The sequence below is a fragment of the Neurospora tetrasperma genome (genome assembly GCF_000213175.1).
Source record: "Neurospora tetrasperma FGSC 2508 unplaced genomic scaffold NEUTE1scaffold_2, whole genome shotgun sequence".
Taxonomy (NCBI): domain Eukaryota; kingdom Fungi; phylum Ascomycota; class Sordariomycetes; order Sordariales; family Sordariaceae; genus Neurospora; species Neurospora tetrasperma.
This window is the reverse complement of record NW_009799100.1, coordinates 251,419-265,999: the sequence shown is the minus strand read 5'-3', so window position 1 is coordinate 265,999 and position 14,581 is coordinate 251,419. Positions and strand designations below refer to the sequence as shown.

Below are 14,581 nucleotides of genomic sequence, written 5' to 3'. Positions count from 1 at the left end.
AACATTCAATCTGACTCGGGGGATCCAAACGGGACTAGAACGATTGTGGCTGCAGAGCTAGAGGCAGAAACATTCATCAATCGGGTTAGCTGGGTGTAGGTAGTTAAAAGACATGGAGGAAGGAGTGAACGAACCTTGCGTATGCCAGAATGTGCAAGACCGAGGGCGCGTGGGCAGCTTGGTCGAACTAACCCCCTCCTTGGCCAATTAAAAACAAACAGCCTGGCATCTCTGCTCCCCAACAGTCCGCCTGACAATGCATCACCCCATCAACCCGACCATATCACAACCTGCCTTGGGTCCATCCGGTAGCTTCCTCCAAACAATCCCAGTTCTTCCCCGATTCTCAACCTGTTAAAAGTGATCAGTCCATGTTGCGAATCGTGGATCTCGTGGTGATGAGTGTCCCCAAAACTCGACAAGTCCCTGAGCCTTTGGCTGATTCAACCAAAGTGGGTCCACACGCAATGTACCGCCATGTCATCGTGCCTGTGACGGTTCGTTTATGAGTCGGACTCTCTCCCGCCTTCCAATCTTCCCCCCACCACTTTCTCGCTGTTTGATCCATCAACCACCACACCCCCTCAACTTTGTCGCTTCATTCAACCACCACCCCCTTTGGTCCAGCAACAATCGGTTCGGTAATCGTTATCGAGCAGCACTAGCCAACTGCAAGTCTCGGGCCGGGACAGCGGACGAATGCTTTGTGTCGTGCTATGTCGGTCTCTCCCATCAGCAGCATTGCTTCCATCACTCAATTTCAGTCCCCATTCTCAATTCATCTTTTTCCCTCTCCTGCCGCCCCCACCAACTGACAGGTATCCTCAGCCGCATAATCCATGCTCATAACCTCCCCATGCAACCTTCTCGCTGGGCTCTCCCACCGGCTCGTGGAGCTCGTGAGAGAAACCATACCGAACATCGACGCCGACAAACAGACTGCCACTGCCACCGCCAGTCCCGGGGAACTACCCACTGAGATGCGGACAATCAGTCAGCCATAGACGAGAAGAAGAAAAGGGGCAAGCCAAGAAAACGCCACAGTTGACAGCCACATAAACACAACGCAAAATCCAATGCAAACTACAGGTAGCTGTCTACCTGTCAGTACAGAGGCAACGTCCCCTCGACCCCCCTGAACGCCTCCTCCAACACTGCCAGTCCCTCCCTGACTTCTTTCTCGCCTATAGTGATAGGCGGTGCAATTCTGAACGTCCCCCCAAAGCTGGGGTGAGTACTCAGATTACACCAGAGCCCAAGTTCATACGCGCGATCTCCGACCCTCTTGGCCAGTTCCAACCCGGGTTCTTTCCCTTTTCTTCGATCCTCGACAATCTCCACCCCAGCCATCAACCCTCGACCTCGAACATCGCCGATACAAGCATACCGATTTTTGAGCTGGTTGAGCCCGGAGTGCAGGATCTCCCCCATCCGTCGAGCGTGCGAAACCAAGTCATCTCGGACAACGATTTCCAGCACCTTGTCCCCCACGGCGGCAGGCAAAGGGTCGTTAACATGCGTGGTATAGAAGAGGAAGTCCCTTTCCGCACAAACGTCGGCGATGGCATGGCTAGTCACAACCGCTGACAACGGCAATCCGTTGCCCAGAGTTTTGGACAGAGTCAAGATGTCCGGAACCACGCCGTCGTGGTTGACCGCGACCATTTCCCCCGTGCGACCGATTCCAGTCTGGGCTTCGTCAACGATGAGCAACATGCCACGTTTCTCACATTCAGTTTTGAGCCTGCGGAGGTACCCAGGCGGAAGCACATGCATGCCGCCTGAGGACTGGATTGGCTCAACGATGACGGCTGCCAGAGACCCGCATGACTGTTGGTCAATCAGTCGCCAGCCGTAAAGCATTTCGGCTTCCCAGTCGTATTCCCATTCTTCTTCGTTTTCTTCCTGACTTTCCTTTCCATTTCCCTTGTCAATCATATCTCCCTCTTTCCATCTCCCGCCTTCTCCACTTGTCTCCTTTCCCTTCAAGCCCTTTTCTTTCCTCTTCCTGAACCCCTGATGGCACCGATAAGCATTTGGACTCGGCAACATCAATCCTCCTGGAATCAACGGCCACCCGACCCTCCGTCCAGCATGGTACTGCACACTACTCGCCTGCGCAGTAACCCCATGCCAGCTCGCTCCCAACCCCACGACCTCGAACTTCCCGGTATACGTCTTGGCCATCTTGATTGCGGCCTCGTTCGACTCTCCACCCGTGGACAAGAAGATGGCTCTATCCAGTCCGTCTGGCAGGACACTTGTCAAGCGCTTGGCCAGGTTCAACACGGGCGGCGAGAGCATGCCGGAGAAGAGGTGGTCGAGGGAGGAAGCATGGGAGCTGATGACGGAAACGATTTCCGGGTGCGAGTGCCCGAGGAGAGAAGACATCTGGCCGGAGGTCCAGTCTGTTATTGCTCGGCCATAGGGAGAGGAGGAACCGGGAGAGGGAGCGGTGAAGAGGGAGAGGTGGGATGCAGAGACGATCAGGTCGGGGAGGAAGGTGGTGCCAAAGTTGATGAGGTGGGAGGAGGCGAAGTGGTTGAGGTTAGGGTGGTTAGAAGTGGTGATGCTGGGATAGAGATTAGTGGGCAGGTTGTTGCCGTTGGAGCTGCTGGGGCGGGGGGTTAGCTTGGTGTTGTCGTGGAATTTGATGGCGCCTGACTTACGAGTCGCATTTCTGATCGACCCTGCCATCTTTTGGCTCGCCATTCTCCGGCTCGCTGCCGTTGACAGGTAAAGGATCAATGGTTGCTTGGAGCGATGGCATGGCGTAGAGCTACTGGGAGTACTGTAGAAGCTTTCTAAATGGAAATATGATTAATCCTGGGGTGGCTGTCTCTTTGTAAGGGTTGAAGAAATGTCAAGGTAGAGGAGGAATATCAGGAAGTTGTGGGAAATGACAAATATGGAACAATGCACAGTTGCGGGAGTGGACAGTCTTGTTTTTAAGGCATGCGTCTACGGTTGTTGGTACAGAGCCGCTCGCACAAGTCCGAAATTCAATTGTTTTTTTGTGTTTGTTTCTTTTTAGTTTGCACCACGAGCTCACTCCTACCTTCTTTGCCAAACATGACTACACTTATCCTATTCGACGATAACTTGTCACAATGCCGTGGATGAAACAAGCCATCCCGTGTTGCCCCTCCAGCTTCCCCGCAGTCGAGACCCCCAAGTTTCCCCTCATGATAACAAACCAGGTCGCCAAGATTGTCTTCTTGCGGCTAGTTTGACATCTGATAAGGTAAGTGATAGCGGCTGAGTCGTTGTTGGGTTGCAACAGCGTTTGCGTTATGCTAGGGCCGAGTACCAGGCCGCGATACGGATGATAACCGGGCAGGCAGGTCATGGACAGTGGACAGTAATACAGGTGGGCGCGACGGGCATGCGCAACTCCCTTCAGGTTTTTGCGAGTAAGCCGGTAGCGGGCGGTCTGGTATGGAAATTTTTCATGCCGTGCTATGCCGTGCCATGCGATGAGATGAGATGGCTGTTGGAGACATGGGTACGATTGTAGGGGGAAAAAAAAAAAGAAAAAAGGAAACGAAACGAAAAGTAATGAAAAAAACATCAAGCGATGCGAAAAACTACAAGCAGCCCGCATAAAATATAAAGAGCATCCCGCATAAGACATGTACATCCACCCAACGAGTACCTAGATACCTACCGGTAGCATTTCATGGGTATACAGGACCGACCGGAACTGGGACGGACACAATCCATTCATGGCGAGCGAGCGAGCGACATGGGCGGGACCCGGTGCGGGACCGGTGCGGTGCGGGACAGGAGCGGGAGAGTAACAAGACCGGGGACGGGAGAGCAACAGGCGGAGGAGCGGGGAGAAACCACGTGGGCTGCTGGTGGTACCGGCCCGGACTGGCTGGATTTGGACCTAGGTAGGTAAAGTTGGGCTGGTCAGGTCGGTTTGTCTGAACGGAGGGTCTGGACTGGACTCGAAGCTACTACGACTGGACATTAGCAACAAACCAGGGCAGGGCAGGTAGATAGAGGTAGTAAGAACGAGCAACGCTTTTAGCTGGGGTCGCGGTATTCCTGGCTTCTTCGTGGAAACAACATCGCATAGTATGCCTAATATATTAATTCGTTTTTGGAGGGACGACAGGAGCTATCCGAAAATACCTCTAGGGTCGGGTGAGTACCTACCGTATCACTCGGCGACAATTTGCTAGGATTCGGCAACACATACTTTGAAGCTGTTTGTTGATCGCAACTACAAATAACTCCAAGCCATGGATGGCCATAGCATGCATACTACATGCTCTTTACTACCTTTTTTTTTTTTTTTTTTTTTTTTTTTTCCATACACTACTGAAAGAGCTGACCGCGCGGGAAATCCGTTGACGACCAGGGAACAACTTCACGCACTTCGACATATGATCTAGCAATGCTGTGATGTGTGCCTGTAGATCTGCGCGGGGATCAAACCGTTCTTGAGCCGCAATATGCCGTGCATGCAATGCAAACAAGAGGGTTTCTAACCCTACACCTACATACATACATACATACATATATACATACATACATACATACATACATACATACATTTAAACATCCCAGAAGCCGGAAAGTCGGTGACACAGAGATCCAAAGTCCTTGGATGCTACCGATGAAGGGAATTATACAAGTGTCAGCTTTGACATACAATGTCTTTGCATATTGTATGCACTGATCTTAAGCTACATCGAGGCATTGCAGTTCAGAAAAATTTCCTTCGAGTCTGCAAATTGCAGGCTGGCGCTTCTGGTGAACTTATGTGTGAAAGTCTGCGGTTGAGAAGTTCGCTCCAGATCACGTACCTAGGTATGAGGTCTCTCGTGTATTACGGTAGGTCAGCGACGTGCAATACCTACGATGCCGGGACGATCTTGGCTGCAGACACCTGCTGACACCCGCTGGAGTATTCATCATGAAATGCACATCCAGCTCCCTTGGTAACGACGCTTAAGCGGTGGCGGTGATGATGCGAACGACAGGTTATCTTAGTTCTCACCGCCGTACCCAGACGCTCGAGAACCAAGGAGGGAACCGATGACGATGGATCACGCAAACAGAATACCCGGAATCAATGCTTTAAGGTACTTGCATCCAAGCGAAGAACAGGCTAACAAAGGAAATCAACAAATAAAATTGGGGGGTATCTCTGACACATGGCGTTACTTGCTCCTTGCTTCCAATCAATGTCCGGATATCTAAGCTCGAACTGCGAACTGCAAATAACGAGGAAACTACCCGCCGCATCCATGGAGATCCAGCCTCCGATGGACCTGTTCCTCCTCTTCTTCTACACCTGTGGTAATGTCTGAGGTCGAATCATGCATTTCCAAGTTCCATTCCCAGGTATAGATGCCTGCACCCCTCCTCCCTGTTCCATTGCGATGATGGTAGAACAGTGACGATAGAGGGACCCCGTCATCACGAATAACTCTGCCCCCCCTTCCACTCCATAATCTCCCTCGTGCTCGGCAAAAACAGCTCCGACGCCCTCCTTGAATGTCCCGGCGCCATCGCTGCCTTTCCAATTCTCGCCGCATAATCCCCCCTCTTCTTGATCAAAAACGCCAGCGCAAGCGTCGGATGAGCCGCCGCCTTCTTCCCCAGCTTCATATTATCCGTGTGAAACATACTGCTCGACAGCTCGGAAGCGAGCCGACGAGCGTCTACTTCATGTACCACCCCGTGTCCTCCCTGCCATTGCTGTCCCATAACGGCGGCTTTTCCTTTTCTGTCTCCATGTGCTTCGGCGAGCATGTTGGCTGTCGCTCGGCTTCGTAACAACATGTCGGCGAAGAGATCGAGGAGGTGTTTGACGAGGTTTCGGTTGTGTAACGAGAGTCGGTTAAGGGCTTCTGTCCAAAAGTCGAAGCCCATGTCTTCTAGCTTGGGAGCTGCTGGTTCTATGGCCCCTTCTTGCCTGGCGAGCATGATCCAGCTTCTGAGCACAGATTGCGAGACCAGCGGTTTGGGTAATTCCCGAAGATAAATGAGGATCAGACGGGCCGCGTCGTAGGGCGTGTAGGGGTCGCCTTCGGGGCCTAAGGAGTCAAAGTCAAAGTCGTCGCCGTACGACGGGCCCTTGTTGAACACGTATTTGAGGTAGGCAACGTTGTGCGAGTTGCCGGTGGAGGCAAAAAGTGATGGGTCGGTGCATCCTGGAGGACAACAGAGGGTTAGTGGCGATGTGCCACGGGAGCGTTTGAGCGGAGATGCAAGAGACATACCCGAGTTGCGGATGAATTCGCAGCATTTGTACACGGACAAAGGAAATAATCGGTGGGACGTGCTCTTCCCTCGATGAGATATTCGAATCTTTGACGGTGCAATTCTGATACTTTCTTTCAAGTCGACGCCAAACGCGCTGCCGCCGTCTTTCCCTGCTGAGCTTCCCCGCGTCTGGACACCAAGCGAGTGCGACGCTGGCACCATCCCGTATTCCGATCTGCTGGCTGACGACGATAACGACGATGGCCCAAATGGTTCGGCGCTTGGTAATGAGACGTTGTCGAGTTGTGGTCGGTCTAGCTTGTGTGGCGTTAAAGATCGCTTGTGGTCCGCTGGCGCATTTCTTCTCTCGCTCGATGATCCAGGCCAGATGCGTGCAAGTAACCCGCCCATCCGACGCGATGTGTTCTTGGTATTTCGACTTTTCTCCTCCAACGGCCCACTGGTGGTTGACGACAACGACTGCTTCCCGGGCGGCCCATCCATCATCAACATTGGCCTGCCAATGGATATCGACCGCATGTGTGCGCGACTTGGTTGGACTTCTGGGGTCTCGAAGCTAGATAAACTGGATACCGTATCGGCTGTCCCTAGATTTCGACCATGTGTAATGGAGACGGCATCGGCGTCAGGAAAGAAATTCGACATGTTCGATACCGGGCGCAAACTAGGTGTCCTCTGTCCGCAGCTGGACGTGGCTGAACCGAGGCGAGAACGGTAAGGTGTCGATAAAGGGTGGATAATGTCGTCGAACTGGAACCCGTCACAAGTAGGCGTGATGGGTGCGGGTGTCGAAGGGCTGGCGGTGACGCTCATGTCGTCTCGACTCGTTAACAGTTCAGGAACATCGTGGTGATGATATGGGATCCGGGAGAGTCGGTGTGAGAAGCTAGGACTCGGTAGAGAGATGGCATGGCTGTCAGTTGTATAGGCATGGCCTATGGAGGCTGATCTCGACAGTACGAGATTCGCGGGGCGGGGTGCAGCAAGAAACGTCCGTGACTGCGACTGTTGTGGGTAGTGATGGTCCTGCTGAATTTGGTCCCTGTCGTTCTTGTAGTCGACGTTGCACTCGCTCGAGGAGAGGTCCGAATCTGGGTCTGCATCGACATCGTCGGTCCACATTGCTGCTTGGGACATGATCCTGTCTGTTTTCCGATGCCTAGGATAATTTCATGTCTAGTCAAGGTGTCAAAGATGTGGCGTAGGTTTTTCTCGGTCTCGTCGACTCGAGGGGGTGACTTGGCTTCTTTAGTCTTTTTGTTCGTCCAGGGTGGATTTCCTATTTGAAGCCCGAAAAGGAGCAAGGGATTTCAAGTGCCGCACGGTTGGCGTACAAGATATAAACGTCACCTCTTCCTTGATGACAACCCTGGTGACGCCCCTGGTAATGTGGCCCGGGTGGCTTGCTGTTGGGCGCCCCGATGGCTTTTTGTTTGTTCTTTGTGTAGATCAAGGGCTAACACGAAGGAGCATGTCTCGCCAGGGAGTGTTGGTTGATTTGTACAAGCGGGGGTGATGGATGATGTGCGCCAGAGAGGGCCGCAATAATTGACCTCGAGTATCGTCGACTATCGTGACATATCGTGCTGCTGTGTATCGCAGATGACCAAATGATATTAGATGAACTACCCGGTCGGGTCAAGTGAGACAAGGTCGACGAGGAATTGTACATTATCTGGGTGCGGGTACCGAGGAAGTGCCGGTGGGGGCATGCCGGGATTCCGATATCTGGGGAAGGGAGGATCCAGGTACGGCATAGGAGACTAGGCCATTTGGAAGTAAACAAGGGCGAAACGAAATGAATATCGGTTGTTGCGTCGTATTGAGCCATATCGGCATGTCGTATTGAATGGGGAGACTGCTGTTGCGGTTGAAATGGAAGGTTTGCTGCTTGAAAGAAATCCTGCTGGCGGTTACATATCATGTTTGGATTGTAGCGACCGTTGCCCACTGTCGATCAGGTTCATGCCAAGTATTTGAATGATACGCGGAGTGTTTAGTTTTTGCAACACTGAAACAGGAAACACGCCACAGATGATAAAGTGAGAACAAAAAGGGCAACGGAGAAGGGAAGGGAAAAACAGGGGACTTGTCCTAGTCCAATTGTCCTTCGGAGGTTCTGCCTTTTCTGGGGTAATTGTTAGGGAAACCCGGGAAATTGGGGTTGCGACAGGCACGGACAACAGGCAGGGACGAGGGGTTTATTTTGGCGCCTTGGGTTTCCCTCGTAGCGTCTGATGCCCTGAACCGCCGCTATCAATTGTCACTGAAAGAGGAAGGAAACAACAGTGAGCCTCATCAGTATCGGGCACCGGACGAGCATCCACCGAACCCAAATCCACCGCCTCCACACCGCTAAACCTGTGCCTGACGAGAGGAAACGCCGAAGTTTCACGGCCTTGTCCTTGTCGTCGGTTGACACTAAAAAGTGACGACGCCATCACAGAAAAATACTCCGAAGAAAAAGAAACAACGGTTTTTTGACAGTTTCTCTTTTCAGAACGTATCATTCCCTCTGCTGTGCCCGTTGTCATGATATCCGCAGTTCTTGGGTTTTAGAAAAGGGGTGTTTGATCATTTGTTACAGCTCCTCTCATTGACACGTCAGTTCCAAGGCAGACTTTGATGACTGCTGCCATAACAGTGTCTGATATCGTCCTCACAATTTCGGCTTTGCCTTTCCATTCCATCTGTTTTGTCGTTGCATACCTCGGATCTCAACAATGCCATTCATCATCCTACCTCTACCTATTCCTACATGTGCAACCATCTAACCGCCGTAGACTACTCATTCGTACGCTATTTCATCTCGTCGATAATCCCTCATTCCATCACATTTCACATCTTGCACGGAGCAGGATCAAGAACAAGACCCCCGGTGGGCATCACATGTCCGCCCTCAGCGCTACCCTGTCCCTTTTAACCATATCAGGAGAGTCCGCATGGCGTGCCATCGACACAAGGGTGCTTTACCATAACCCGACAAAAATCTCGCACGGTTAGGACTACACGCAACCCCATCCCACGCCACCTGTCAATACTTGCTTTTTTACCTACAACCGTCGCTACTTCGCACAGTTTTGAAGGAATAGTTGAGCGATTCGAGGTAACATCTGCCCCTTTTTATGAGTTTCGTACATTGTTTGGTATTTAGGAGATGGACGGTCAGCTCCAGATCACTACCTGACGGAAGGCGGCAATTACTGTAGAGAGAGAGAATCTGAAACAACAAGTTCTCTTGGTGGTCCTCTCTCTTCCAACAGTCCGACTTCTTTCGGTCTTGTACTGATTGTTTGTCAACCGATCGATGTCCACCACCAACACCCGGGTTGGATCGCTTCCGTCTTGGAAACATCATCGGGATCATCAATGCCGTTAGGTCCTGCCAGAGCAAACAATCGCTCAAACCTGTTACCAACAGACAAGCTGCGCATTCGTTGGGAGGATATCAGGAACCTTCGATGCAGAGAGCGCAGTGCAAATTGAGTATTTCCGATGTTGTTGGACTGTGGCGCTGGCATGGTCGAACAGGACTGGCCATGGCGTGCTGATATATTACAATGCTACCTAGGTATATAGGGTGCTTTTCGCCGTCATATCTGGCCAAAGCCCATTGACAAAGAAAAAGACGACGCGGTCTTGATGCTCAGTCTTCGACTTCATCGTGGTCTGGGACGAAAGCTGCCTCAACTGATGCTCGTGAAACGAGGTGTGCAGAGTGCAGAGGGGTGCACTAACAGCATGCCTCGGTAGAACGGTAGGTAACTGTTAGTGCTGACTACTCCGCATATGACCACTAGAACTTGCGACAATTGATAGCACCAGGCAACTAACAAAATCCATTGGTTGACTGCTTGACAGACGGTCAATGAGCCCAGTCTCGGTTCATGATCAATTGGAGAATACAGGTGACGCAATCGATAGAACACTCCCAAGCTTCCAGAAAAAACACAGATTTCCGTGACACGGGTCGCCTCACCTAGCCAAGTGTTTGCGGCGCACCATCGTCACCTCGCTACACAAGCGGTGTTTGCCCGTCAAGAAGGTTACCTTTTCCACTACTTTGGTTCTCGTGACCGCACATGGCAATCCGGGGAGACTAGGTAAGTAGTTTATTGTGGTCCGTGAGTCGTTCGTCCGTCCTCGCATCCGTCCGTCTGTCCGTCCGTTTCCGGCCCGGACTCAAATACCTTCTCCGGTATTCCTATATCCACGAAGCCGGCGCAGATTGCCCGGGACGGGCCGGCGTGGACAAGTCAAGTGTTGTGCACCTCAAGACACGGAATGCCGAGCAGTGAAACTCACGGCGCGGCTAACGATATGCCGTATGCTGCATACAATGCGTGCGATCTGAAGAGAAGCGAGGTAACGCCGGAAATCACAATGGTTGTTCACCAAGATGAGACCATCTGATTTCATTCTCCCAGGTGCAGGTAAAGTAGATGGGGAGGTTTTCCTCCGCCGCACCTAATGGAGCTATCGCGTCACCGTGTTACTTGCCGGTTCCCATCCGTAAAAGGATTTAACGTCCGTTGTTGTATCCCCGTCACATCATCCACCGAGGCTCGGTAAGTGCGCTGAGACGGTGACACATCTTGTGTGAAACTTTTTAGTCGCAAGCTACCACTAGTAAAGCTGCTGTTTTGTGTATCCAAGGTGTAATTCGCACACTCGGAAGATGAGCGCGAAGGATGGAAGTTGTTCATGAGGTACAGATATGATTATGTCTTGAATGTCGACGGCCGAGAAGGAGAACTTGGAGTTGTCCTAAATCGACCAAGACATTTCAGGGCTAGACCCTGATGTCTCAGATCCCTTTCGCAGGGTGCCCTGACTTGTTAGTAATCAGGACCCTGTTGTTTCCAATTGGTTGTTTTCCCGCGGCAAACGCTTCCCCCTTCCATAACTGACGTCGAGCGGTTGAGTCGATCCAACAGCAGAGAAGATAGGACAAAGATTCGAGATTGAAAAGTCTCCAGATAAGGAATAGATTCGGAAAACGGTACTACAATGGTTGCGAAGCGCGAGTACCATCTGGACGCCTTCTCTTCCACTTCCTGTTTGTCCCTCGTCCCACAAGTTCACAACTTCCAAACAAAACCCCGCGCCAGACAAGACATCGGAAGCAGAGAAAGAGTTCCCCGCATCATTTACTAGAACCAGTGGAGACACCATCGCCGTCACCACTGTAAAGCAAAAGCTTGACGAAAAGCTTGATCATCACCAAAATCCACCTGGACTGCAGTGCGATCCCAATCTTCTCTAGCGGCCACTGCAGTGATTTGAGTTGGCAAATGGTCCAACGATTGGAAGGCAACCGCCACACAGGCCATGGGTGCGTCATGCTTACGGCGCACAGACCACAATTGAGAACCTCTACGGCCAGCATCCCGCTTGTGGGCCCCCGGTCCATTCAAAAAATGCGTGACAATCTGCGCGGAAAAAAGGAGCCTTTTTTACACTCAAAGGGCACAAATGGCAACGTCGCAATGAAATATGGCCCGACTGTTGGGTCCTCAGTCCATTGCGATATATACCACTTTTGATCATCCTCTCTCTCATGGAATGCTTCATTGTCTTGTGGCCGATTGACAAGAGGTTACTTTGTACTCGGCACTCGCGGCTCAATATAATGGACGGACCATAGCCGACGATCCACTTTACGTCAAGTCCCCGGGCCATCTCCGAATTTGAACTGTCAAGTTGAACAACGGGAACGGCCCCGGAGCCGCAAGGGAAGCCCTACCGACAGCCCGATGGAAGATGGTGGAGAAGGAATAAGATATGATGCCATGCCAGAGATGCAGCTCATGCGGTCTGTTGGTGCTCCTTCCTTGTCTCCAACAGGAAGCTGGCCAGCCAACAAGGTCCCCTCAACGAAGAAGAAGGAAGGAAAGTGGTGGTGGTATCAGCAGCCCCAGCCCAGCCAGGGCCCATTTGGCCATCAAGGTCCTCAAAAAAAAAAACCGGCATGACAACATCCCAGCCGCCGCGTTCCATACAAACAGAAACCGACACGAGCTAGCAACTCAACCTAATAATAATAATAATACCTTGAGAACCCCGCGGGCCATGGTCTGGAAAATTCTGCTGCCATCACTTCATCACTCAGCTCCATCTTCCGATTTTCGGTCTCGGTCGCAGATATTTATCTTCAATTGCTTCCCTTTGCTGGTAAAGACCTACTCAGTTCTGGTTACCACCACCGTTGCCGTCACTTTATCTCGTTCTTTGGTGTGATCGATCCACAATACACAGCATCACAGTCCAACGCAGGCGGCTGATTGCAGTTTGGACGACAAGACGCCTTTCTGGAATCCGGATTTCTAAAACAACTGATTCCAGCCTGCACACCTGCCGTGTATAAAGCTCCACACACTTTTTTTTTTTCTCTGGAAGCAATCTCAACTACTTCCTTTTCCCCGCCAACAACAGCTGGTCTGCGAGCTCCCAAGTTGCCAGCAACAAGTGGAAGCTCCAGCGCGACCATCAAGCGAAGCCAGACTCTACCTCTAGTCTCTAACTAGTCTACACTTGCTCCACAACAACAAGTGCCACGTCGCTCAGGTACGTCGCTCATCCATCACCCACTCCCCTCCCTCCTTCCGACCTCGCGCGTCGGACACAAAGTTTCCCCACATCGGCCCCTCCCGTTGTGCAGTTAGCTCGATGCTCTGCGTTACCTCGCTTGTTGTGGTATCGTCTCCTCAACCCATCATCACTTTCTTTCAACCTTCTCTCCTCCTTCTTCTCCTCCTCCTTCTACTCTCTCACCTATAACCTCATCATCATCTCTCTCTCTCTCCTCGTCAACGCCATCTGACGAGTATCATAGTGTTATCAACAAACATGTCTTCTGCTGAGCCTTTCAACCCTCACAGTGTTGACCTGGACACTGTGGACCCCAAGGCCGTGGTCTGCTACCTCAACTCGTCTCCAAACGACTACAATGGTCGTATCGGTCTCCGTATCTCGGCCTTGTTCGTCATCATGGCCACCTCGTCACTCACCACCCTTTTCCCGGTCTTGGCCACGCGCATTCCCCGTCTGCGTATCCCGCGCTATGTTTACCTCTTCGCCCGTTACTTCGGCGCCGGTGTCATCATTGCTACCGCTTTCATCCACCTCCTCGATCCCGCCTACGAGGAGATCGGCCCCGCCTCTTGTGTCGGTATGAGCAAGGGCTGGGACTCTTACTCCTGGCCTCCTGCCATCGCCATGACGGCCGTTATGCTCATCTTCTTGCTGGACTTTGGCGTCGAATGGTATGTCGAGCAAAACTACGAGTGCGATCAGGCCGACGTGAGCGTCGAAAAGGTCATCACCACCTGCCCTGGCCACTCTACCGACGGCGCAAATTCCTCCGACGAGGGCCACAGCTCCGAGTCTCACGACGACTGCCACAACAGCCCTCACAAGCCGTCCACCACCGGCCACGACGCTCATCACGGTCACCAGTTCCTCCACTCCGGCGATCAGGACGCCCCGACCCCCATTGCTCTCCAGACTGCTGCTTTGCCCACCACCGACTCTCATGGCCACGACACTAGTAAGGACACCATCGACATCGAGTCGCACGCCTTCCTCACCGGCGAGTCCCCTGCTTCCGAGCGCATCTTCCGCGAGCAGATCGCAGCTTTCCTCATTCTCGAGTTCGGCGTCCTTTTTCACTCGGTCATCATCGGCCTCAACCTCGGCGTTGTCGGCGAGGAGTTTTCCACCCTCTACCCCGTCGTTGTCTTCCACCAGGCCTTTGAGGGTCTGGGTATCGGCGCCCGTCTGTCCTCGATTCCGTTTCCAAAGCGCCTTAGCTGGATGCCCTGGGCTCTGTGCGTCGCCTATGGCTTGACCACTCCGATCGCCCTTGCTATTGGTCTGGGGGTGGCGACCACATATGAGAGCGCTGGCTTCACTGCGTCGATCATCTCGGGTGTGTTGGATTCCATCTCGGCTGGTATCCTCCTGTACACCGGCCTCGTGGAGCTCCTCGCCAGGGACTTCCTCTTCAATCCCGACCGCACTCGCGATAAGACCCGCATCCTCTTCATGCTGGCTTGTCTATTCGCTGGCTGCATCCTCATGGCGTTGCTTGGCAAGTGGGCTTAAGCCACAAGGCCTCCACACACCAAGGGGCTCACCGCGATCGGGAGAAGATGTTGTCATGACTGTTGACTTTTTCGAGCAAGCGAGTTATTTCTTGTTCAAGGGATCTGTGGTTGGCTTGGTTGCATGGATGGATACCCCCTCGGCATTTGCATTTGGTTTTTTTGCTTTCTTTATTTTGCTGGCAAGTTCGGCGTTACGGATCAATGCATGATGGAAGGAAAATGGGAAGGGA

The 14,581-nt window shown here is 52.3% G+C and overlaps 4 protein-coding genes across 4 annotated transcripts; 1 reads left to right on the top strand and 3 right to left on the bottom strand.

Moving 5' to 3' along the window:
- Positions 1-1,104: 1,104 nt before the first annotated feature.
- NEUTE1DRAFT_120636 (2,2-dialkylglycine decarboxylase) lies at positions 1,105-2,772 on the bottom strand (the record flags this gene model as incomplete). The annotated part of the gene is made up of 2 exons (XM_009850644.1): positions 1,105-2,611; positions 2,670-2,772. Coding segments are annotated over 2 exons (1,610 nt in total), but the record flags the coding sequence as incomplete, so codon positions are not given.
- A 310-nt stretch (positions 2,773-3,082) lies between these two features.
- Positions 3,083-4,711, bottom strand: NEUTE1DRAFT_108207 (uncharacterized protein; the record flags this gene model as incomplete). Its single annotated transcript, XM_009850643.1, has 6 exons — positions 3,083-3,490; positions 3,668-3,892; positions 4,208-4,214; positions 4,387-4,507; positions 4,564-4,621; positions 4,664-4,711. The coding sequence occupies 6 exons, from the start codon at positions 4,709-4,711 to the stop codon at positions 3,083-3,085; spliced, it is 867 nt and encodes a 288-aa protein (XP_009848945.1).
- Positions 4,712-5,348: 637 nt separating this feature from the next.
- NEUTE1DRAFT_59309 (uncharacterized protein) lies at positions 5,349-7,056 on the bottom strand (the record flags this gene model as incomplete). The annotated part of the gene is made up of 2 exons (XM_009850642.1): positions 5,349-6,170; positions 6,240-7,056. 2 exons carry the CDS (start codon positions 7,054-7,056, stop codon positions 5,434-5,436), a joined length of 1,554 nt encoding a protein of 517 aa, XP_009848944.1.
- A 6,036-nt stretch (positions 7,057-13,092) lies between these two features.
- Positions 13,093-14,349, top strand: NEUTE1DRAFT_135699 (zinc-regulated transporter 1; the record flags this gene model as incomplete). Its single annotated transcript, XM_009850641.1, has 1 exon — positions 13,093-14,349. One exon carries the CDS (start codon positions 13,093-13,095, stop codon positions 14,347-14,349), a length of 1,257 nt encoding a protein of 418 aa, XP_009848943.1.
- Between the last annotated feature and the right edge of the window lie 232 nt (positions 14,350-14,581).